The 24,940-nt window shown below is 39.1% G+C and overlaps 3 protein-coding genes across 10 annotated transcripts; 1 reads left to right on the top strand and 2 right to left on the bottom strand.

Annotated features, from left to right (window-relative positions):
• Positions 1-709: 709 nt before the first annotated feature.
• tmem44 (transmembrane protein 44) lies at positions 710-10,942 on the bottom strand. Of its 8 annotated transcripts, XR_010914963.1 has the most exons (11): positions 9,776-10,942; positions 9,565-9,691; positions 9,397-9,491; positions 8,794-8,959; positions 8,519-8,605; positions 8,237-8,407; positions 7,692-7,853; positions 7,318-7,371; positions 7,091-7,231; positions 6,674-6,751; positions 4,231-4,369 (listed from the first exon to the last, which is right to left on the bottom strand). XR_010914963.1 is itself a non-coding variant. In XM_067512095.1 (10 exons), exons 1-10 carry the CDS (start codon positions 10,174-10,176, stop codon positions 4,181-4,183), a joined length of 1,593 nt encoding a protein of 530 aa, XP_067368196.1. In that variant the 5' UTR covers positions 10,177-10,942; the 3' UTR covers positions 727-4,180. The 8 variants fall into 8 exon arrangements, 5 of the variants coding, with proteins under 5 accessions (XP_067368201.1, XP_067368198.1, XP_067368200.1 ...); XM_067512095.1 differs by lacking the exon at positions 6,674-6,751 and having other exon boundaries at positions 727-4,369; XR_010914964.1 differs by lacking the exon at positions 6,674-6,751 and having other exon boundaries at positions 4,233-4,369; positions 7,091-7,247.
• A 146-nt stretch (positions 10,943-11,088) lies between these two features.
• Positions 11,089-16,841, bottom strand: lsg1 (large 60S subunit nuclear export GTPase 1). The gene is made up of 14 exons (XM_067512094.1): positions 16,611-16,841; positions 16,072-16,198; positions 15,613-15,733; positions 15,394-15,480; positions 15,125-15,211; positions 14,954-15,014; positions 14,458-14,634; positions 13,916-14,278; positions 13,510-13,611; positions 13,260-13,403; positions 12,485-12,608; positions 12,131-12,210; positions 11,785-11,955; positions 11,089-11,669 (listed from the first exon to the last, which is right to left on the bottom strand). Exons 1-14 carry the CDS (start codon positions 16,707-16,709, stop codon positions 11,490-11,492), a joined length of 1,923 nt encoding a protein of 640 aa, XP_067368195.1. The 5' UTR covers positions 16,710-16,841; the 3' UTR covers positions 11,089-11,489.
• A 1,022-nt stretch (positions 16,842-17,863) lies between these two features.
• Positions 17,864-19,908, top strand: fam43a (family with sequence similarity 43 member A). Its single transcript, XM_067514151.1, has 2 exons — positions 17,864-17,973; positions 18,081-19,908. Coding segments are annotated over exons 1-2 (1,071 nt in total). The 5' UTR covers positions 17,864-17,972; the 3' UTR covers positions 19,151-19,908.
• Positions 19,909-24,940: the final 5,032 nt, after the last annotated feature.

Here is a 24,940-nt window from a genome sequence, read left to right as displayed (position 1 = left end):
ATGGTTCAAACTTGCATTGCACTGCAGTTATTATGCAATTTGTTTATGGGAAGATAAAAAAAAAAAAACAACCTAAATATTTAATGCAACTTAAAAAACCATAAAATAAGTTTTATTTGGACTTCTTTTAAATCTTATCTTAAAGTTCCTTATAAAAAGGATGGTAAAACACAAAGTGTAGCTCATTCTCAATTTCATCCAAATCAAATAGCAGAAACTTCCCGTCCCCCTCTGAAACTAAACTTAAGTGTCTAGTTTCCAAGGCCAAGGGCCAAATAACAAATTCTAACTGCACAAACAACAGTCAGGTTGAGAGTGACGTATTGTTTGGGATAATATTTTTACCCAGTGACACAGTATGTTCTCAGTTTTGGTTCGTTTGGTTTGTATCTCTCTGACCAATTTACTTGATAATGTTTAAATAACAGATTGTACATAATATAAAGTACAGTCCAGGGCAGCTTATTTTTAAATATATGCTGTAAACCAAACTTTGAATATAATTTCTCTTGCCTGTGTGTTATTAGTGCAGTCTTAATAGAAAATTTGTCTAGTAAGTCTATTCTCTGGCATATTAATAAACCTATTCTATAACCATAACAAGTCACTCTTTTGCCTGATTTATACCTCTTTTGCCATGGTTCCCATCCCATGTCACGACTTACTGACAATTTAGGGTCAATTTATGCACCCCTAGGAAACAGTACATAGTCCTCTTTTATACTTTATTACATTGAATTTGACTAGAAGAGCCTCAGATCAATGCAGAAGATTCTAGGATTGCATAGAAACAAGAATTACGCAACATTGTGTGTTATAATATTTACAAATCTTTACTTTATTTAGAACAGCTCCCGAAGACCCCCAGCAGAGTCTGAGAAGATCATCCTTGTAGTTTCAAAGATGAGATGAGCATCAAAGCTAGAACCTAAATACTTGTGACTGTCTGAGTATGACAAAGGAACTGATCCAAGAACCCAGTCTCAATTTTAGATATCCACGAGTTCTATTTTTATTTGTCTTCGGTTGCCATTTTAAAAACTATGGACAGTATTCAATATACTCTGAAGGTCCTGATCAGTCTCTGTCAGCAGAACCACATTATCTGTATAAAGCAAAGTACCAACAATAAAATTAGAGAGCCTGGCCACCTAATTATGAACTAACCTATAATTATCTCTATAATACAGCCTCTTTTGCAATGCATTTTACTACTCAGTACCACACTGCTGAGTAAGAGACCATACTCCCACACCATTTAAGGGTTCATACAAAATCCTTAGTTACCTCAACATGATATCTCTTTCCAACCACCTCATGTTTGTTGTTGATTACAGCAAGATCACCAAAGTGATTCAGTCTTGACCTCAGATAGATTATATCACTATTGCCATTTCAGAGCTCATATTTCTGCAGCTGTTTGCCTTAAGTGTATAAAGGCCGTACTGTCCGCTTCGGTAGAATCAAAGACAAGTTCAATACCAGAGTCTGAGTCAAAACTAAATCTAAAAGAGGTTTAGTCAGAGTCACGAATGAGTCACTAACACAACAATATGAAAACAAGTAGCAAGTAGTATACAAATATCTATCTATGCAGATACTGTTCTGTGTCTTTGGCCGTACTAATGTTCTTTTTTAGTGAAGAAGGAAGCCCTGGTCCTGACCCCATGCTACTGATAGGCCTGTTCTAATAGCCATATTGTATTCCAGTGCATTACAGAGGGCAGTGCTGTACTTTTTTCTCCACTATTGTACATTCGCCAGACAGCAGTAGCTACTAGTTATAAGATTTCAATTGTAAATTGAAAAACACATCTTTCAGTAATAAAAAAAACTGCTGTATGACCCAGGGGTAGCCCAGCCATGGAAATTGTGCCAGCCTGGCACATTTATTTATCCTGTGTCAGGTATTTATTAACACACATTTAGATCCTGATTTATACATGGCAACTATTCAGCATTTTGTTTCCCTCTCCCTCCTACCACTCTTGCAAATTTGCAAGGTGAGCAAAATGTTCTGCATACTCAGATTATCCAGCGTCTTCCATGTCCTTTTTCAGTGAAGCGATCACTGACGTAGAGGCCAACAAAAACATAAAGGCCTGTCCCCCACTGCTGCTTCAGATGTGCTAATCCTTTCTCTTCAACACTTCTGCAAACAGAATTCCACGTTTGTATGTGGGACAGTTAGTTTTCTTTCCGCTAGTCTCAGAAGGGTCAGAGATGAGGCCCAGAGGTAGAGTGACGCTAGTTCAGCTTTTATCACATGACATCAATGGAGAAATAACATGTTTTACTGAGTTTATTAGATCTGTTAGAATTATAGTTAAATGTATTTGTCTATTTCTAAAAACAATCCCAGGTATACTGTAAATAATTTAGTTACAAACATAATGTCATCAGTAAAGATGAGAAGACATAGTTTGCAACATTAGCTTAATTTAACTAGATAATTTAACTAATTAAGTATATTTTTAATCAAATATATCCATAATCACAGATTTCTCACCGTTACAATACATTTGATATGTACTAGTCTTTAATTGGATTCAGTAACATTGCTTAAATTGCTTAAATAACAGCTTAATTGACTCACTAATTGGTAGAACAACTTAAGGTCAAATCATCTAATGATGTTCGTGTAATTAAGTGAACAATATGAATTAAATATCTTCCAACCGAAACCCTTTTGTCATGTTTACAGGGCAAACAAGATATTACACTGCATCCAGAAACTTTTATAGTATATAACTTTTATAACTTTTGTTTTTGTTTTGTTACAGCCCTATTTGAATATGGATCAATTATTTTCCTTAAAATTCTACAAACAATACCCCATAATGACAACATGAAAGAAATTTGTTTGAAATTTTGGCAAATGTATTAAATACCTTCTGGATGCACTGTAAGAGCCATAGCTTCTACTGCTGCTATCACAGCTTTCACTTGGGTAAATGTTTCCCAGTCATTTGTCTCACACAGACATGTTTCTACATTGAGGAAATGTAACAGGGAGGAGTAAAATGTGCTTTATAACTTTGCTCTAATCTGTGTATTGTTCTGTTATCGGGCCTTAGGAAGTCCCTTCAGCTAAAAATGCCCTGGTTAGTTGCTCTGGAATCATCGCCTAAAGCCCTGAAACAGGCAAATGGACAGAGGTCTAAAGGTATGATGGAGAGGACAGACAAGCTCTGGTCGTCTAGTCTGGTTCTTATCTGCTCTGTCGTCCCTTTTCCCTGTCGAGCTCTGATAACCCAGCGTGACTAGCAAAATACAGGATATGACCCAATAACCTTGCAAAGCAACAGGGGAGCAATATTGTTTTATTAGGGCAGGTCTTTTCTGTAAACCTTCCTGACAGATCTGTTGTGTGCTTGATGAATGGAAGAAGTGCAAAGTATGAGGCGCTTTGGGGCCAAAGGAACCTCTTCGTAGTTCTTTGAACTATAACTGGAAGTTCCCCCCCCGTTTTCATGTGTTCAGACGGCAGAAACTACAAACCATAACAATTTTAAAAACTTTAATATTTCATAGTTGATAATGGCGTGTTACTGCCATTTGCCTGAAGCAAAAGATTACAAGCATTTTATTGGAAATTATAAAAATCTGCAGACTCACCACAAATTAAAATAATACATAAAGGCATACCGACTGCATCACTTTAGAGTTCTTACTGGTGGTGCGAATGCAAACAGAAAGACGAGCCCTGAAGAGGAATAGTTCCCCGGGAAGTAACACCTAGAACTGTTTGGTCTGAAAGCACATTTGACTCTTATTCAGCTAAGAAAGTAGCTACTCTGAAAAAGGAGCTGAACATGTTCCTCAAAACAGCATTAAAAGAACTGTTATGGTTTATTGTTCATGCAATCTGAACACAAGGAGGAACTTCTGGTTATAGTTCTAGGATCTACGAAAAAGTTCCTCCATTCTATAATCGTTTCTGCTCCCCACTAAAACAACCACAAGTAAAGACAGAGCTGCACAATGTATCTATAGTTTTACCAACCATATTCCTGCCGTTTTCACTATTATTTTAGTACCACTTATATATAAAGGTTAGAGTTTAATACCCACATTATTTAAATATTAAAGGAATATAAAAAGTTGATGTTTGCAGCTTTTATTGTGTCAAAGCACTGTGTTTAGAATCTAACACATTACTGAAAAAGCCATTTCTTTATCAATTTTCCAAAGTTGCAGCAGGGACGAGCACACTCTCTTCTGTACCAGACAGAGCTTTCTGTGGAAGCCCGGATACGACATAGGTATTAAAGGATTTAAGGGTTTTTGGCCATTCGTGAAGCAGGAACTCATGCCTCTGTTTTGCTGCTAATTCATTCCACTGGGTATGTGCCTCTTCGAAATCCCACTAGAAAACATACACAGGTCAAGATATTATGGAAAATTAGAGCAGAAGTATTACGTCAATTTCTAGTCATGTACAGAGTCATCCAAGAATCAAATATTGTTTCTAACATTTTCCCTGGAGTTAATGTACTTTGTAAAAAATGCAATGTAAAGGAGATTTACAGGTGTCCTGTGGAGTTTAGTTGCAAACGAAGTTTCTGTTAACTTTCACAGCAACAGTCTGTAAATATTTTGAGATCATAATCTTGCTAGGTTTTGAGAACTGAATTGTTTACATCCATGTCTACTTGCTAGCAGTATTCTTTGCTGAGGCAGTGTTGTGCATTAAGTGTGCTTGAAAGAGGGGTATGTTTTGGTGCCTTTGCTGAACTAACAGATGTCTCATGACAGCTGCATCACCAGCCTGCAAATACCCTTCACCTAGCCCTTGGGTATCATACATCATATTCTGAACACAGAATTACTTTTCATTTGGTTTGATCCTTGCTTTTTTAACACTAGTTGTTTGCCATGTTACAGCTCTTGAAAGATTATTGTAGTTTTAGCGACTAATGCAATGTTGTACAATAGGGCAGTGTCAACAAATGCAGACAATATAAAACATTAAGCCATGTTCACACGCAGTTAAATTCCAGGCAGCAGGCATCACACAGGAGACCACAAACATCTCCCAAAATAGCAGAGGGTAGCACTGGCCCCCTATAGACCAGGCAACCATTTTGCACCACTTCCTAGGCAGACAGGCCCAGCCCAGTTTTGGTCTTTAATCAAAGATTCTTTACAGCAGAACAATTGGGCCACAAGGAAAATCTCAAACAATTCCACCCCTTACCGTACCCCTACGCCACCCCCTCACCTCAGGCTCACCCCTGCGTAGAACTGGCACTCAGCAGAAATGTGTAATCAACATGCAGCACAATAGACAATCAAGGTGCAGGCCAGGGTGAGCTCTGCCTGGCAGGATGCTACAACATGGTGTTTGGTTTTATCATGATCAGCATTCATGGAGTTATTATGAAAGGGAAAGTTAAATTGACATTATGTGAAAATAATTCTAAAACTGTTCATCAACACTGTGATATGCAATGATTTGTGGCCTTGTCTTGCTTTGAAACAGTTGAGTAACCTCTGTTAGAGGGTAACCATTGTGTGTAATGTGAGGGAAGGTGTTGCAACCAAATGAAAAAAAACTGACGTTCAGCTGAAGTTCTTTAAATTAATGGTTAAAGTTGAGGCACAAAGGAAACATGTAAGAAAACATTTCAATTAAATCACCAAGCAAACAGCTTCTGGCAATTTAAACTAGCACACCGAGTGCCAGAAATGTGTGTATTAATTTATGAATATGAACATCTTGTACAAATACTGTGCTACATTCTGAACATCAACTGTGGCTATGGCACTCACATCTTTAGCTTTTTCCTGTTTGTTGAACAACATCGAGCTCCCAATTGTTTGGGCTCACACCAATTGCCTTTGTTTCTTGTTAAATGACATCCTCTATAGCTTGGCTTTTTAAAAACAGCACAGTGATGGATTTTTCTCTCATGACTGTGAGCTTCAGGGCCTGAGAAGGAAAAAGCTTGTAATTTCATTCCCCTTGAAAACTCCAAATATGCCTTTCAGAGGAGTGATTATATAAATGTGAACTCCTCTCAAACAAGGCCAGTGTTGCTCTATAGCCAATATTTAATTTTAGGCAAAATGCTATGCTGCTCAACTCGAAAACACATCCAAAAAAAAAAAAACCTGCTCCTCACATAGAAATTAGTTTACATGCTTGTACCCACAAAAGAGCACACACACCTCACTATAGAGTTCAACTCACTAATCCTAGAAGAACATGCTGACGATCTTTGTATTACAAGAAAATCTGCCGGTCTGTTTCACTTCCCCAAGTGTCATGTGAAAAGCACAAAGCAGCAAATGTCACCATCACTTCTTCTTACAAGGTTTTATGAGTTCAATTATAAAAGTATTTGGTGAGCTTTGCTTAAACGTGGATATAACAAACATTGTTTTGTTAAGATTTAAGGTGGGAGAGAAAATTTAGAGAAGATATTACACCGAAACAAACCATGGAGATGGTTTTGTGAGTACCATCCTCAACAATAGTTTTAACTAGTCATCTCCAAATGTGAATCACATCTGGCTCTGCAAGATTGCAGGGCCTCAAAGTTTATTCTACTGAAGGAAACGGTCATGTAGTAAAAACATTCAAAAGACGGCGTCAGTCTCGGCTTTCACCTGGTCATGAACTTTAGCATACTGTCTATGCACAGGAAAACCAATTACATAAACTCACATTAAAAGCTAGACGATGAGCAGAATCAACACCAAGGAGACAGCTTTCAGAAGTTTTGCATCATATCACTGCCACCGCCTAGTGGTACACAATGAAAAGTACACTTCTTAGCTTGATTTGTTAGCATACTTGGGCATATCTGAGATCAGGGTTGGCCCTTTCAATACCCACAATTCTGAAAATGTGAAGCATTTCCAAGAAAAATGTAATTAATGATTGCAGAATAAATATACTGATGACCATTTTTTTGGGCAGTTACTCAAAAAAAAAGAAGAAAAAAACTATTTTATATATTGTTTTGTATTTTCTGTTGCAATGCATTTTCTGTGTTTACGAAAATGTCACATTGCTCCCATTTGTCACCAAAAGTGGTATATATATTACTACTATAAGTACAAATACTTTTGTCCTACCCACCTCCAGATCCGAACTGACTGGTGAAGAGTAGCAAGATGTATCTGAAGAGCAGAAACTGTCTACTCTGACCACTCGAACTGTCCTATCAGGAAGCTGTTCAACCGCCTCCTCCTTGGACAACGTCACCTCCTTTAGACATATCTGTGAACAGAACACACTGGTTCTCTTATAAGGAATGCATTACTTGTATTAAAAAAAAGGCTCTGCTGCAACATATTATTGCTTACTTTTCTCAGAGGGTGAGTATTAACATCCATGTAAGGGCCCATTTCAGTCATGTTCTGGATAGTACAGGTAAAATAGCACTATGGTCATACTCATGCAACATTAGTAAATCATAAGATAACAATGAAGCAAATCTTGCACAGGAATGCCTGCATATGCTAATCTATGCTGACACATCCAGACAAATTAAGGAGCATAAATCTTCTGTTGTCTGTGCTAATATGAAGCAACCAGGTTATTCAGGAAGTCTCACTGGGATCAGGAACTCTCAGTTAACACCAAGAGAAGCAGTATTGGTATCCATTCTAAAGCAAAATATTCCTGTACAATTACTGAGTGGTAGGGAAACCAGTGGACCTGAAGCATGAAATTGTACCTTTGTTTGTGCTGATGAATGCATTTGCTGTTTTGTGTGTTTCTTCTTGAGTGCTGTCTCCTTGGTGGGGATGTCCGAGTCCCCTACTAGGACCTCTGTGTCTGTAGAAAATCTCAAAGGGTGCTGTCTGGCTCCTCTTTTGCACCAGTGGATGACTAAAATCTGACATTGTTAGCTTAGAGATCAACACATTACACCTTTCCACGACAGTCTGGAAATGCATATTTACCCAATTTAAGTTTGTTTAAATGTAGACTGTACACATCTGCTGTATTTTAATGGGTCTTTAATTCCCAGAAATAGAACAATGAGGGCAACATTGTGTTTTAATAATTTTAATAACAATCATTTAGGATTATGTTTGTTGTACTACTGCTGCTGCTCCTATAAATATAAAAACCAACCAACCAGTGAGAGTTTAGGGACACACAAAATCATTAATAGGCTAAATCAATATCAATACCGTTTAAAATGCTACAGTTACGGAAACTCTGAGGAGGAGAGAGTGAAAAAAGATGCCTTCACACCCTGCCGTACAAGGATACAAGAAGGTCCAAGCTGACGCAGCTTATTGCTGACAACAGCCACGGCATGACTCTCAGAAGAAACTGAATCTGGGTGTCATAGAGGAGTATGGCAGCAGCATAGAGTACACCAGCCAGCGAGCACAGCAATCCAGAGAGGATGTAGGCCCAGCTCAACAACTGTCCTCTTTTCTAAAGGAGAGCAATAAAAGGTCATCACTCTAAAAGTGATTTATCTGGGAACAAGTCTGACAAACCAATGACCACACAAAGCTCCGATGCCAAAACACTCATGTCACTTACAGCTCTGCAAAAGACAGGGAATTTGGATGTACAGGCAATAACAAAAGAGATCAAGCCAAGAACGTAACCCAGGATTTCAGTGCTGTCCTGTTAAAAGAGCAGTTGTACTGTGTTAAGTATAACGTTATATAGAATAGCAACAGCAGATACTGACTCTAAGAAGATTATACTGAAAGGCATAAATATTTACATATTTATTTTAAAGTATGCATCCTTTAATGTGTGCAGCCGTACTAATAAAAGGATTCCAACCACTTATTGTGGTGTGCACTTACTTGGAGAGAGACATGCAAAACCTTCCTCCCATTGACAGGCCGGTCTACTGTAGGAGTGTAGTAGTAGTGAGTGACCCCAGACTTGAGAAAACCTCCTCCAACCACCATCAGTATGGAAACTGCAAGGAGGTGCTGTCTCCTCCGTTTCCTCATCATCCTCCACCTCCTTCCTGCAAGATCAAACACACACACACACACACACACACACACACACACACACACACACACGGTGTAAACAGTAATGAGTTTTAATAGTTGCCCCGTTCATTTGTTTAGTTATCTTTAGATAACTATGTGCCGTTTTGACTAAAGGGTTTGGTTGCCTGGGTTTTAATAATAAAACACTTGTATGGCATTCCCGCACTTTAAACACTGACAGAATTGTAATGTGTGGAGATGATAAAGTCTACATTATTGTCATAGGACTAAAATAGTTAGTATAGTAAAGAGTCTAAGAGACTTAATTTTCTACATTTTTATCAAAGATGATTATAGTGAATAATTGTCATAGACCCTTCCCACATGCATTTTGACACTTATTTGACTTATGGAACTTCTTCAATGCATGAAATAAATAAAATGTACAGTGTTTCTCTGTGAAACTTGCCTGACTTTGAATTCCGGCACAGTAACACTTGAAAGCAGCAAGACATAAACTGGACTGCATTCATAGCAGCAGCAAATGCTCCCATTAAGATCTACAAAAGAAGGTGCAGATACAAGTTATTCGTGCCCACAAAACCTAAAAACCACGAAAGAGATCTATGTTACCTGAATATGCAGCTGCCTGGAGAGAATAGCCCCAACTGTGCTGCACATGTCACCAAGGAAGCAATACAAGAAAAGGGTGGTCTCTCCCGGGTTTTCTGTCCGAAATTTGTACCTCTGGTGTACGAGCCTTGAACAGTTAACACAAGTTTCATCTCACAACTTTCACAATAAATTACCGAAGCATACAATGCATTGACAACAAAATACGCACAGAAAGCACGAAAGCAGTAAAAGCAGCGCAGAAAGGGCGCAGAGACCGATGGGGACGCAGAGTTTGTCTGCGGCAGGAGACAGACAGGTGGTGGCTGAATCGACGCAAAAATCCAACAGATTAGAAAGGAAATTGTTTGGACGTTGTCCAGTTTGACCATCCTCGATCAATATATGTGTTCCCATATTAACTTTAAATATGTTTAAATTAAATGATGCTGAAAATAAACGAGTCCATGCACCTGCTGTATGCGGCCATGAAAACTGGCGTGCCAACTTCTGCGTAACACGTGCCACGCACAAGAGAGATTTGTATAATTTAGGGAGGAGCTCACCTGTGATAAGCCATGCAGTATACATGGTGGGAATTAACCAGTAAAAGTATAATTTTTGCAGGTTCATTTGAGATTCATGAATCCGTTCTCACGAGATTTAAACGAATTCTTATTCACAGTGAGTGGAGATGAAATTGGAGATCCATCTCTGTCAAAATACAATTGTGGAGCATGTAGTGCATCCGTATTACGACAGATTACTGCAAGTGTGTCCAATTTTAGGTGCAGAATCGGTCCTTCTGATGATGGATACATGCAGCGTGGAAGAATTATTCCTAACCTTGTTGAAGACTTAACAAATATAGGCTTCACTTCACTAAAGTATCATCAGCAATTATCCCCAGAGAATCAAAATTTAAATTCTCTCTCCTTGTCAAAGATAAATTAGCATTGCTTTTTCCCACTCTAAGGTTCACAGAATAATACACTGAGGGGCTATAGAAAAAAGGCGAGAAAGACGAAAGTCGAGTGCCTATTAGTTTTGGAACTGTTCTCTGGTCTTTCATTTCCTTCAGATTGTGCAGACTTTATCTTCTAAGGCCTCAAAGGAATAATTAAAACCCAGTGGCTTTAATGTTATAGTGGGAAAAGGTCAGTATGGGGAAAGAGTAATGCTGGCCATGATAATCAGCATAAAGAAATCACCTTCTGGTGAAACTGCTAACAATCTATCGGCAACATGAAAACAGGGCCAGAGTAAGATTATTATTATTATTACTTTACCCTAAAGATGTGGACAAATGTCTTGCTCCCAGCTTTAAAAAACAGAGACTGTTGTTTGCAGTTACTTGTATATTGCCATTGTGCTAGGACTATACCCCAATGTGAATGCATGCGCCCTTGTTGGTAATTATATGAAGTTATGATTTAAAATATCCAAGCATGTGATCATAAGGCTCATCTTTCCTCTTTTCCACTATTGGTCAGGGAAACATCCATCAATGGCAATCTGACCGAAAAGGGACACAGAGCAACACAATAAAATGGAAATAGTTTTATTGTAGAATCCACCTTAGGTACATAAATCATAAAGGTATGTTGTTATGAATTGTGTTCTATAAAGTCTAAGTGAAGTGAAACTGGACAATGTCTTTCACATCTGCTGGGTGTTAAAGTCAGTTTGTGAAAACTGTGTTGAGATCTACTGTCCTACTGATGACCACTGACTGACTCACACAAGAGCAGCAGTACATGGCACATTATTCATCTTATTCATTAATATGAAAGCAGCTGGACCCTTGCGTGCTCCCAGGATAAAGGGGCCTTAATCTAATACATACAAATAGTTCTCATACTCAATCCCCTTGGAATCACAAGTAGGTAGGATTTTACCATTCCAACTGAAATAATCTGTAATCTAAAGTTCTTAGCTTTAGATTGTCAGGCATCCAGATGCTTGTTAAGCCGGCGCACTTTCTCCTTCTTGTTTCTGTTGCAATGTTTCTTCCAGGGTTTTCCTGCCACCATCTCAGATTCAGCGTTTCCTGTGACGACGGGTCCACTTCCTGGTTTGTAGCCCATAATAGACTGAACACCTTTGGAAAGCGCCCGCACATTCTCCTAAAAACAAAGGTTCTGTCAATACTTTCACAATACCGCTCCCTGTCAGGGTCACTTACAGTATTTTCGATGGCTATTCATGAATTTCCTCTAGAGACAGCAGGTGTATTTGTACCTGATGAAAGAAGTTCTTGTCAACCACATTTTCGATTCTCCTGATTTTCTGCTTCTTTGTTGATGTGGAGAGGTCAGAATTCTCAGAGTCTCTTTTCTGAAATTTGCTGTGTTGTGGCTGGAAGTCTTCAGCAATAATATTTGGAGGAGGATGGCAGTACAGGAGTTTGCCCTATAATTAGTCAGCATTGTTAGGATGAGCGTCACACAGGATGCAGACTTTAACATATGAAAACTGTGTACTCACAGTTGGCCAAAACAAAAATATTAAGTAAGTTGGCAAAGCCCACCAACAAAATGTGCTTACAAGTGAATCTTTTTAAAACCAACCCTGGTCTGGAACTTACGTTGACATAATCCTTCAGGATGTACCGGGCTGATCTGGGCTGATCTGGCTGGCCATGCGCTGTCATGAAGCCTCTCATGTCTTAAAGAAGGAAAAACACTTGATAATGAACTTTATGTAGCTCTCACCTGACAGCAAAGTTTCCTTAGATCGGGCTGTACTAAAATATTTAGTACAGAGTCTAAGAGACTTAATTTTCTACATTTTTATCAAATATGATTACAGTGAATAATGGTCATAGACCCTTCCCACATGCATGTTGACAATTTTTGAATTATGGAACTTCCTCAATGCATGAAATAAATAAAATGTACAGTGTTTCTCTGTCAAACACTAAAATGTCTGGTAGACCTACATCCATAAGCCATTAGCAGCTCCTCAGAGGTGGGGGGCCTGTCAGGGTCGTCATCTTCCCGTGGCAGGATGATACTGATGCCATAGGTGCCTTCTAATACATGCCGTGGTATTGTCTGACATACGTGTCAACTTCGTTAAGGCACCAAATGTTTTAATGTTTTATTTGTGGAAAAACAAACAAAGCAGGTCTGAGATATGAGGTGTGCATTAATTATTATGCTACTGATGTCAGACTTTCAATCTGACCATATTAGTGTGTCAGTGCTTATGTCTCAAAGAATTCTTAGTGGGAAAAGAAGATAATTTCTACTCTGTCACTGACAGGAAAATGAGTGAAACCCTAACTGCACAAAGAAATGTAAATGCCATATCATAGATGGAGTCACTGCAGAGTAAAGTGCAATGGAAAAAGACAATAGAAAAATACATTTAAAGTGAATTACTAACATCTGGAATGTATAATTGTTTTCCCTTTCGTTAACTGACAGTAAAAAGGCTGGTAGTTTGGAGATGCTTGTAGAAGAACAAGTGACCCAACTATAATGATCCTCCCTTCATGCTGCATTTAAAAAAAGAAAAAAGTAAGAGGTTCAAATAGACAGTAAACATATTAAACTGACTGTATCTGCAACTCGGTTATAAGCATAAAGACTGACAGTTCTCTATGAAGGCACAAGCTAAATAAGAAAATTTACAGCAAAATAAATGTAATGTGCTGTATAAATTCCACATATCAGAGCAGCACCTCCAGTCAATTGTCATGTAAAAGATATTAGAGAAACAGCAGGGACATGGTCTCTCATCTGATCAATGGGTAGAATTCCAGAGCAGATCATCTCAGCTTTGGTAGAAACAAAGGAGGGCATGACCAGACCAGGGCAGTCACAGAGACACAGGCCTGGCTCTACATACAGAGTCTGGGACAAATAAAAAAAAAAAAAAAACAGAATTAGAACTTAGGCTTTCTATTGATGGATGCATGACCTTGGTATTTATAGCAGAGTCTAGAGAGGATTCCTGTACCTGAAAGTGCTTAGTGTGTCCAGGAGTGGCAGAAACAGACACCTTCTTGTTCCTTAGAATAGTGTTGATGGTGGAACTCTTCCCCACGTTAGGGTACCCAACCTGTTAAATGCACGTTATTAAAAAAAGGGCTGTTTACATCCATTTATACATCCAACACAAACCTGTGTTGATTATACTGCTTGTACCATATGCATATTGATAGCTGAGCCCATAAATCTTCTGACAAATTTAATTTCAATAGTAAATAAAACAAATTTTTTTTTTTTAATTTTAAGGGACATTTTTCAGAGCTACAGGGAAAACAAACCCAGCAACATACCTGGGAAAATAAGAAAATTACTAGTGTTATTTTTACACAGCTACTGAGTGTAGTCATAGTACTAGAGCACAACATTGTACCCACCAGTCCCACTGTCAGTTGGCCTTCCTTACACCTGGGTCCCTTGTGAATAGACTTAAACATGTTGAGCAGCTCATCCTTATGCAGCAGACGGCTGGAATTGTGGAAGGAAGATTTACTGGATGAACTAACAACCTTTTCTTCCTCATCATCCTCCTCTTCTGAGCAGGTGTACCATTCCTCCTCATCTCCAGTTATGTTTTCCTGTAGCTCTTCCTCCAGACCACTCTCTTTGCCCATTTCATCCCTAGCTTCTGTGTTTAGGTCCTCTCCATCTGACTTTTTTTGGCCAGCGTTTTCATTGTCTAGCCATCCTTCCTCTTCCGGGTCACTCTCTTCACACTCTGGATCCTCCACTTCCATGCCCTGTTCGTAGATTAGGCCACATTAATAGTCTGAAGATGCTAAAATGCTTTCTGGCAAACAATGCGAGATTGCCGTAAAAAAAGCACAAGTCTACAATTATCTGCCCTCAAGGAATTTGATATATTATATTTACATATACAGTATATTTCCCAGATGACATTCAGCATTCAGTTCATCACCTTTTCCTCTGCATCCAACCGGTTGCTCTCAGCAAGGGCAGACCAGAATACTGCCCTCAGTCCGTCTTTCTCAAAGTGTTGGGCCCAAGCTCGTCTCTGCTCTCTGGTCAGCAGGTCTGCTTTGTTCACCAACAGCACGTTAACCTTATGCTCTGACAACTCCTTTACATACAATTCCTGAAAGTAAAATGTGAAACAAGTTACATAATCAATCATTTAAAAATCAGTTTAATCTAAGTTCACCTCCATAACATATTTCATGGAAGTTGTAGTGAGTAGTTTCTGGATTATTGCATAATAAAATAAGCCATTTGTACAGATCAATGTAGACTCTTTGATTTGACTATATAGCCATTTTTAAACAAAACTATTGCAAAATGCCAATATTATAAAGATGATAAACAGCCAACATTCAGAATATATGTATCTTAATGTAATGGCTCTCACATCCCATTCCCCACTGAGTACACACTAATACAAAAACAAAAGTTCTTACCAGGTCAGGACATCTGAATAGCAGTGGATTTCTGGCGTCAACTATCTGAACAACAATATCACTAAAGAGAAACATTAAAACATTTTTGCCTTAAGCATCTAATAGGCAGACATCAAATTTGTTATTAAGAACAGGTTTGAGCTGACAGTTGTGCAGAGTATTAGCTTCTACCTCCTCTCAATGACTCTCCATAGCTGCCGCCAGAATTCAAGGTTCCTCTCAAATGGGGTGAATATTAGCTTCTGTTCTTCTTCCAGCCTTTAGAGGTAACAATTTTTCGTTAGTTTAATGACACATGATAATGTAACACAAACTTTATAGAAACCATTTATTGCAAAATGTATAATTGGTCTTGTATGTATGTAAATGGTTTTTCCACAATGGCCAGTGGATAACACTACAGCTGCATAAAGATATTTAAAATAAACAATATGACACACTGTGCAAGCACTCGTCTCCACTCCAAGAAGCTGTCTTTCTCTGTCTGTTGAAGTGCATCTGGACTGGTGCTTTCATCCCATTGGGGCCTTAAAACAGAAAGAGTAATATCACAGCAATTTAAAATACAAAAGTAAATACATGATAATACTAAAAGATTTTATCATGTTTAGATGATTATATAAAGATATTCTACAATTAACTAGATCTATTCCAATTACCGACGAGGAATTCTGAGGAAATGCCTGTTTTCTTCATGCAGCTTCTTCAACCTGATTTTCTCCTCAGTTGTTAATAAGAGTGCTCTAGCCTCTGCTGGCACAAACCTGATGTTGAGTTTCTCTGGGAAAACAAAGTAAAAATAAACAGTCAAAAACTGCAAGCAAAGAAGAGAGGTGCAGTGCATAACTAGTACCCATAAAGCAAGTTAATGCCCTATGCTCGGTGGCATAGAGAAAATTATTTACAAAAACAATATTCTGTGCCTGGGAAAGAGAACACATAGGATTACTGCTGCTACAACAAGAGAATTCAAAAGCAAAAAGTTACTGAACATAAAGATGTAGCAGTTTTACACAATGATTTTTATGTGATGTTTATCTGCACCTTCTGATAAGTAAAAATGACTCTAACATATACAACTCAAGACCTGAACATCAATTAATTGAGATATCACTTACCTGCAACAAACTCTGTTCCTGCTAGTTCAGCAGTGGCCAGAAAGTCATCCATAGAGCTCTGTTCTGTCACTGACTGCAGGTTCAGTCGTCCCCAGTCATAACCGTCATTCAGTTCACTAGTGTGAAGCTAGAAATGTGAAATATAAGTCAAATAACGCATTCACCAATATCACATCGTCTTTAACACCATCCAATCCAAATAGGCAGTTTGGGTTTTTTGGAGAATAACAAAAGTAATGCTCAATGCCAAATTAACTACTATAACCTATTTATTACAGCTGAATATTAATGTACTTTATATATTTCATTTTCATGATAAGCAAGCAACAGTACATTGGGATTTTCTTGAATGACTTTGGCGCACGAGACAAATCCTACTTTTCAGACAGTTTTACCAAACGTGTAGACTTAAGTGGAAGTTCAAACAGGCCCATCCTTGTTTGGGACTTAATATTTGAAGAACAGTGAGATAACTATGATCTACATATAAATATGCATAATGAAATCGTGTTGGTTCCATGTCGTGTCGTGTCACTTACCCATGAGTCGCTCCTCTTGTTTCCTCGGCCTGCCTGGAGTCTTTCTTTTATCAGAGCTCTGCCCAACCCGCCTCCCACGCCTCCTTTCTTCTTACCCATAATAAGTCCCGATACTGTCACGTCCCGAAAATTACTATAATATAATATATATGAAGTTAAAACAACGATAAGTACTTCCAACCTCTGTGCCCATGTGCATTAAGTTGTTGTCGTCGTAATAACAGGAAGTGGCTCAAACCAATCGATTTACAGATATCTAAGATAATGTATCTATTAAGTACTCTTCAAATGGAAATTTCATATATTTGATTTAATACTTGCTGCTTCACATAACATTTTGAACAATTGTTCCATAGAACGCAATGAAATACCTGCTGTACTGTAAGTATTTATAGTAATGTAACGTGGTACAGTCCATTTTTTTGTTCATCTATTAAATGTGCCCCGAACAAAATGGGACAACACCAACAATAGTTCCTTATGTTATCAGGAATCTGGTTTACAGTCAAAAATATAGAAACACTATCTCATAAATATAGTCTGTAATAATATTACAATCAATTAATGTTTAATATTACGCAAATGAACAAATAAATCTCATCTCGTCAACACGCAAACAAACTGAAGACTAGCAAACGCACTTCGGGTTTTGAGCCAGAAGATGGCGTCATCTCACCTGCAGTATGCCAGTACGTCCCAGAAAAAAAAGAAACAAAAATTGGAAATGTGGACAACTTCGACCATCCATTTTTTGACCTATTAAATACATAAAAAATGAAGTAAATTTTAAAACTATAACTTGGTCAATTGAGAGAGACCAAACTCATTTTATTATTTTATTTTGGCTGAATGTGTGGTAACCAAATTATGCTTAAGACCTTCGTTTTTTATCTTAAATCCTTTGTTTTTTGTATTATCTCTTTCTATCTCTGACACCTTTAGACTATTCTTTTTTACATATCAAAAGGATATAAAATTGGAAAAACCCAACGTTAATAGATTTCTATTACTAATTGTCATTGTGTAATTGTGTATAATTAATTCTAAAGAGTCAATTTTTCAAAATCGTTTTAGTCCTTTTTTAAATGATTCATCTTCATTTTGGGTCCACACAAAACAATGCTAAAGTAATTTGGAAATCTGAGAGTTTTCTTTCAGTGAATACAGTCAACACAATCGTTTACAGTCTTATTCTCATTTGGTTCAGTCCACCCCTACATTCACCCTAAAATGGTTTATCCCTTTATATAAACCCTCTAGTTGAAGCAGTACAGCAGATTGTAGCCTGCCGTGAGCTACTGTGAGTATATGAGTTGGAGGTACTACCATGGACAAGAGCAATTTGCGAAGATGGACAGATAAAGTACGGTGTCTTTGCGTTCACCTCTCGTAGAGTAAATGACCCGACAGACACTTAACACTTCTAGGATTTTGTAGTAATAAAATAAGTTTTTTTTCTTTCTCTCCCAGTGTTGCTGTTGACTGGACCCAGCAATAAAATGCTGCCTTGGAAGAAGAATAAGTTCGACCTGATTGAGGAAGACAAGCAGTCCAAGCAGAAGGGGTATGCGGTGAGTCTCAACTACTCTGCGCTCACCTCCTTTGCCAAGTCCTGCCCCGAGAGCGCGATCAACAGGGTGGGCAGCATGTTCAAGTCAAAGAGGAAAAAGGTGAAGATCACCAGCGAGGACCCCACATACACGGTGCTCTATCTGGGGAATGCCACCACCATCCAGTCTAAAGGGGAGGGCTGCACGGACGTGGCGGTGAGCAAGATCTGGGGCAAAAGCGAGATGGGCAAGAACGGCACCAAGATGAGACTGACCATCAGTTCGCAGGGCATCCGGATGGTGCATGTGGACGACAAGGCCAGGAGGCCGGGACATTTGTACTTGCTGCACCGGGTAACATACTGCGTCGCGGATCCCAGGTTACCCAAGATTTTCGCTTGGATTTACAGACACGAGATGAAGCATAAGGCCGTGATGCTGCGCTGCCATGCAGTGCTAGTGTCTAAGCCTGAGAAGGCAAAGGCCATGGCACTGTTGCTGTACCAAACATCAGCCACAGCCCTGGCAGAGTTCAAGAGACTAAAACGGAGGGACGATGCCAGGCACCAGCAGCAGCAGCTCATTGGAGATCAAACCATCCCACTGGTCCCTCTTAGGAAGCTGTTGAATGGACAATGTTGCTACAAACCCCCGGTGGAGCGCAGCCGAAGCGCGCCCAAGCTGGGCTCCATAACAGAGGACGTGGTTGGGGAGGCGGAGGAGGAGAAAGCGATGCACTTTGAGTGTGAGGACATTCTGGACACGGACGAGGACTGTGTTGCCAACGGTAAACACGAGTTAACTCAGATTATCAATGACTTGGGGGAGATGAGCATAGGAAACGACGTGCAGACACTGAAATCTGACCTCAGAGTCACCAGACTTCTCTCTGGAGAGAGCACGGGGAGTGAGTCCTCCATAGAGAGCAATCAGGAGCCCCCTCTGCTCACTAATGGGTTTGAAGAGGTAAAGGTGCAGGAAATTGCCTGAATGATATTAGGCATTTCTGGGCTCCGCTGACGCATTGTTTTTTGAGCCACAGTGTCTCCACATGAAAGATTTCCTCTGTGTTGTGTCCTTTTGTTGGAGAGTGTTTGTCTAATCTGTGCCTCCGTGACTAATTGAGGGTCCATAAAAGATCATGTAAGGTTTTAGAACAATTGCCACAGCGAGACACGCAATTAGGCTTATGAGTAATATTTTAAGAATGTGTAAAAATATATCAAATGATTAAAACAAGTGCATGCACGTTTGACAGATAAGTGGTTGAACCAACAAAATCCCAGTGCGGCTTAGGACGCACGACACTATTTCTATCTATTCGAGAGGATTTGTTGTGGCCTCAAGCTTGTTTACCTAACGTTTTTTCTCTCGTGAAAATTGCATTTTTCCATTGAAAAGTGCTTGTCATGATCCAAAAAAGCCATTCCAAGTTTTGTTTTTGCACCTAAGTGGTTCTAAACAGGCATCTTTCATTTCTCGCTTTTGTAACAGCCTGTTCGTTTATTTTATTTTGCACAGTTGTGAATATTCATTCAAGTATTATGTTGACTACATGTACATAATATGTTTGTTGGTATGTTGTCTGAAACAAAAGTGTCATATCTTTGCTGTGCAAAAGAAGAAAACACCTTTATGTATTATGATGTAAAGTAAGATGTTTTAAGTATAAATATGTTATTTTTTAAAGAATAAAAATGTGGTTTGTTATGTGAACCTCTAGGATTATCAATAAAAAAAGAAATTTATATCAAGTTGTCAAAGTTAATTGTGTTAAAATAAGGGGGGCCATGTTTTTCTTTGTGCTTAAACGTGAGTGGCGATTTACCTTGAAAAACTCAAATCGAGGTCAGATCTTCACTGCTGAAATCAACGTGAGAGTGAAAGACACTACATTACACATCTGTAGTGATGTAAATATGTATTTTATTGAACGACCTTGGCTAGATCAGTAACATTCGCTCCAAATAGCTTTCAGGGAACATGCTATAAAAGTTATTTAGTTAAGGTACTGAAGGCTCATTCATTCTGAGTGGCCTTGGGGAAGCCGGGCCACACAGGACGACGTCACCACAAGCACAAATTGTTAGAATATCACATGGGTTCTTTTAAAAAAAGGCAGCAGAAGCATCAGAGGTTACTGAACAACATACTGTTATTTTTATTACTTGCCCTTTACCTAGACTGGATAAAGAGTATATTACCAGTCACACATGTGCTGTCAATCGCTATATTATCCAGTTTGCTACATAAAATCCTAGGTTTGATCCAGCAGGTAAGTTTGCCCTGCTTACTGAAATAAGAAAACATGCACTAGATCTGCCGTGTGTCAGTTGAAGTTTAATACAGTGTCAGTTAATAAATATTGTGATAAAAGTTCATTTTAGATTCTTAAATTTAAGTGTCACTTCATCAAGTTTTATATCTGAATTTAGCCGCAAAGAAACGATCAGCTCTCACACTAGCATGTAATCTGTGGTCAGACAAGGAACATGACTTAGCAGCAGTCACAGCACTTCTCCTGTTGCTCTAAATGTGAAAGACCTGTTACTGCTACTTCCTTTTCACACCCAGCAGCAGGCCAATGCTTACGCCCCAGAGTTCCGGTAACAGCATTAACCAAAAGTCACAAATTCTGCACAAGCCATTAGTTTCGTGCACCCCATGGAGTCCAGTATACAGCAGATTCAACTCCAGAGCTAGACATATTCTTCCTAACACCCGTATCACTGATGCTGTGCACTAAAAGGGCTGCAAAAGACTTGAGAAGGGAGATGACAGGTTTGCCAAGGCCCAGAGGAGGTGGATATGGGGATTGTTATCTGAACAGACTCTGGTTCAGCTGCTGACACAATCCTGAGCTGTAGCATTCACTGAAAACAAATGCACTGCCAACACGGCTTTAGAAAGAGATCCACACAGAAGGTTAATTTAATGAAAAGCTTTACAGGGGATCCTTATGATTTCATATGTCCCCAGGAGATACAAACAAACACCCACTAAATTGAGAGAGTTGTAGCTGTGTTCGTGGGTTGTACAATTAAAAATGCAACAGAGGACAGAAAGCCACACAGTTGTGATGCCTTGATGTCTACACCAGCTGCAGCATCTTGGAAGTCTACCCATACACCGTGAAGACAGCATGACATCATCAGCATCTGCTCAGCTTAATGTAATTAGTGGAAAGCCAGTCCTCTTACCATATAAACATAAAGACAGAGCAAGAGGCAATTTGTCTCTCGCTCCTCCTTCATACAGCTGCTCGACACATTTGTAGTTGGATATTTCTCCCTGACCTACATTCTAAGCCATTTGTGTGTCCAAACCTCTGCGAAACCAATTGTGATCTTGCAATCTCACGGGGTTACCAGGATTTTAGCCATCATGTGCAGACAGCCTATTCACGCGGTTAAAGGTTTGACAGTGTTTGTTGCCAACAGGTGGTTGTAAAACACGTTTCACGCTGCCAAGTGAGAGAGCGGGGTTCCTGAGTGATAAGAGCGAATTAAAAAAATTGAGGCTTTTTGATATTTGGGTGTTACATTTCCCTGGAACAAACCCTCAGGTGTTTACTTAACCTACTGTCAGGCATGTGTGAATGACGGGAACAAAAGCTACACAAAATGTTATAATATTATTTGTACTATTACATTACTGGTCTATTGATACAGTGTGGAGATATTTAAATAATAATAATAATATTTTTTAAAATTTTAAAGATTAATTTTTTTTAAGTTCAATTTACATAAACACTGCAGTTTTTGGTAATCTTATGTAAAATTGTAATCTGCATAGAAATTAACCATCAAATAATTGTAATATGATAAAAAGTACGATGTTTCCCTTTTACAGTTCTTGGCTAAATGCAGTTGTATTTATGTATACAGATTATGTATATAAGGTTCAATGATCATAAAACTTTCTTTGGTTCTTGCTACTTCCTGTCTTCTGCAGTGATGTAACACAATCAATACTTTTATCAAAATCATAATTCCCTGAGTCAGCACATAATACATTGAAGTCCACTTAATCATCCTCTACCAATTATTCTGGTGGTCTAAAACAGAAGCGCATCAGTTCCTTTTTATCATCTAGTGGAACATCATCACGAGCCATTGCTTTACTGAATCATCACCAGTGCCAGACATCACACAGGTTCATGCTGAACTGCGCTATAAAATCTGTTTGTCCATAATGCATGAGGACAGCTGGGAAAACACCCGAGCTGTTAGTTGGTACGCCTGGATCTGATTACACCAGCTGCAGGAAAGATGTCAGAGGGGTAGAATCAGGGCATAGAGGGACGGTGACCTTCTCTTGACTGGAAATATGTGGGCCAGTTTCTAAGTACAGTAGGAGAGAGAAACGTGTCCCAGCATAACCTCGGGTCCTAAGTATGCTGTATGTGTCTGTAACTCAGACTGTGGGGCAGGAGAGCCTGCAATGCTGCATGGAGATGTGTAATTACAACACGCTTAAATTACTGTTTCTGAGCAGAAATGGTTGTGGTGAGATTTGTTCGGCTTTTTTCAGAGATGACGTGTTTAGACCTTGACAACCAGTGTCTAAGTCCACCTATGGCATTACCAGAATGACGTGAGTGTGAGAGAGACAGGGACAGATAGACTGTAAAAGGCAGAAACAGAGACAGAAATCCATTATGGTACCAGGTTCAGCTCTCATTAGCTTGCATATGGCAGCTGTCAGACTCATGACATGATTGTGTCTATGCATGCAAGTGCACTCTCTATGTAGGTACGAGTTATGGTCACGCTGAGCTGTTTTACAAAACATTTATTGTGCTGTGCCCTCTACAGTGCTTCAACAGGCAGAGACTGACATGTCTAAATTAATTATTGAGAATGTGCATCCATTAAAAATGCATGTCTGTAAAATATTCAGATAGATGTCAGTGATTTTATGCACTAGTGGCTGGCAAGTAAGGCTATTGTGTAAAATGTCATGCTAATCGATCATGCTAAAAGTTGAGGTATTTGAGTCTTGACTAAAATGATGGAACAACCAGTGACACTGTCATTATTACAACCACATGCCTAAAACTCGGGGGAAAAGAAGGAAAAGTGAGGAGATGCCTGAAAGAAATGGTTTTGTGAGTTTAAACATTAGCTTGCCTGACCTGGGCTCATAAGCCCTTCTTCCACAGTTCAGCACATGGAAATTTGCAGGTACCTGCAGAATATTTCATCACGGTGCAAGACATGAATCCACCTTACAATTTCCCCTGTGAATCATACATGCTGAGTGGCTCACACGACACGTCTCGGTTGGTTTGTCTCTATACAGTCAGCTCAAATAATGAGCTGTGTCCGTGGACAGAGCCTCATGGGGCCATGAAACTCTAGATCTCGCAGTCACCGCTGCTCTTGTTTTCCACTTGCTCCGACATGAAAGCTTTGCCCCTGGAGACTCATAGATTTCAGCAGGGTTATTTCGGTCTTTCCGTTTACAGGGAGGAAATGGAATAATAACAGAGGAGAGAGACAAAATCAGGGACCCCTGGACATGCTGGTTGCCTGGGCAGAATGCAGAATCTAAAATAGAATTTGTGAAAAAATGTTTAGTGTTTTGAATGAGATACCCATCAGCATATCAGCAGCAAGGGGACAATAAAGTACTATTATGTCCCCCAAATGCTTGTTAGTTGTTGTTTTTTATTGTTCACTGAGCAAAGTGCAAAGTGAAAGTAGGTGTTTTATCACCAGATACTGTGGCCTCCTTTTCAGATTCGTATAGTGAAGAGGGAACTGGTGAAATCCACATGTGTAATTGTCCTGTTTCAAGTACAGATGGGAAACAGGTTCAATGTCTTACATCTCAGTTGTTAAACTTGTCACATAGCATGCACGTTTCTGTGTGTGTATGAGTGTGTGTGCCAGTGCAGCTTTGAGTTTTGGAGGTGCTTCAATCCGCTGTCAAGAAGGCACGGGGCACCAGTTTCAGTTGTGTGGAACAAAATACAAACACATGCACACAACGCAACAAAAAGTATACGGAAGATTCCTAACTGGGGTTTTATAAATAGCTGTTATGTAAAATATGACATTTTGTAAGCAGAGCTTCAAAGGCTGCACTTTTGCTAATGGTGTTTGTGTTGTAAGCCACATGTAGTTTCATTTGTCATGTCGTTACCTTATAAATGGTCACAAGAAAAAGTAATATATGATGGTGGAAGTAGTAAATGCAACTCTAGGCTTCTGATGTCACTAAATGTCAACTGGAGTCAGGTGTTAGAAAAGCTGGAGTCCAGTCACTGAAACGAGAATGGAGGTTCAAAGCTACTTTGAGTTATAAAACCCTCAGTTTGCTATACACAAGCAGCATCAGCTGATGTGAGTCACGCCTCCCAAAAATTAAATCACAGAAGACCTAAAATCAAAAGTTGTTGATATGCATGCAGTCAGAAAGGGTTATAGAGTAATGCCGAAGACATTACATATTCATCTACCCACAGCTAAACATACTGTCCATAAATAGAGATAGTTTGGTCCTGCGGCTACTCTCCATAGAAGTGGGTGCCCAGCCAGATTGGTCCAGAGGCAATGACAAAGGCAATGAGGTAAAAAAGAATCCTAGAGTAACAACTAAAGTATAAGGATCCATTGGAGTTAGTTAACAACCTCTGTTTATGAGTCAGTCATACATAAAACATTGAACAGACTCAGTAACCATGGCCACACAGGAAGCACGCCTGAAGTCCACCTTGACACTCGAAAACAATATTGGGAAAACGTCTTGTAGACAGATGAAACTAAGGGAGAA

The sequence above is a fragment of the Channa argus genome, chromosome 8 (genome assembly GCF_033026475.1).
Source record: "Channa argus isolate prfri chromosome 8, Channa argus male v1.0, whole genome shotgun sequence".
Taxonomy (NCBI): Eukaryota; Metazoa; Chordata; class Actinopteri; order Anabantiformes; family Channidae; genus Channa; species Channa argus.
Note: the sequence above shows the minus strand (reverse complement) of the source record. Positions and strands in the feature narration are given on the sequence as shown.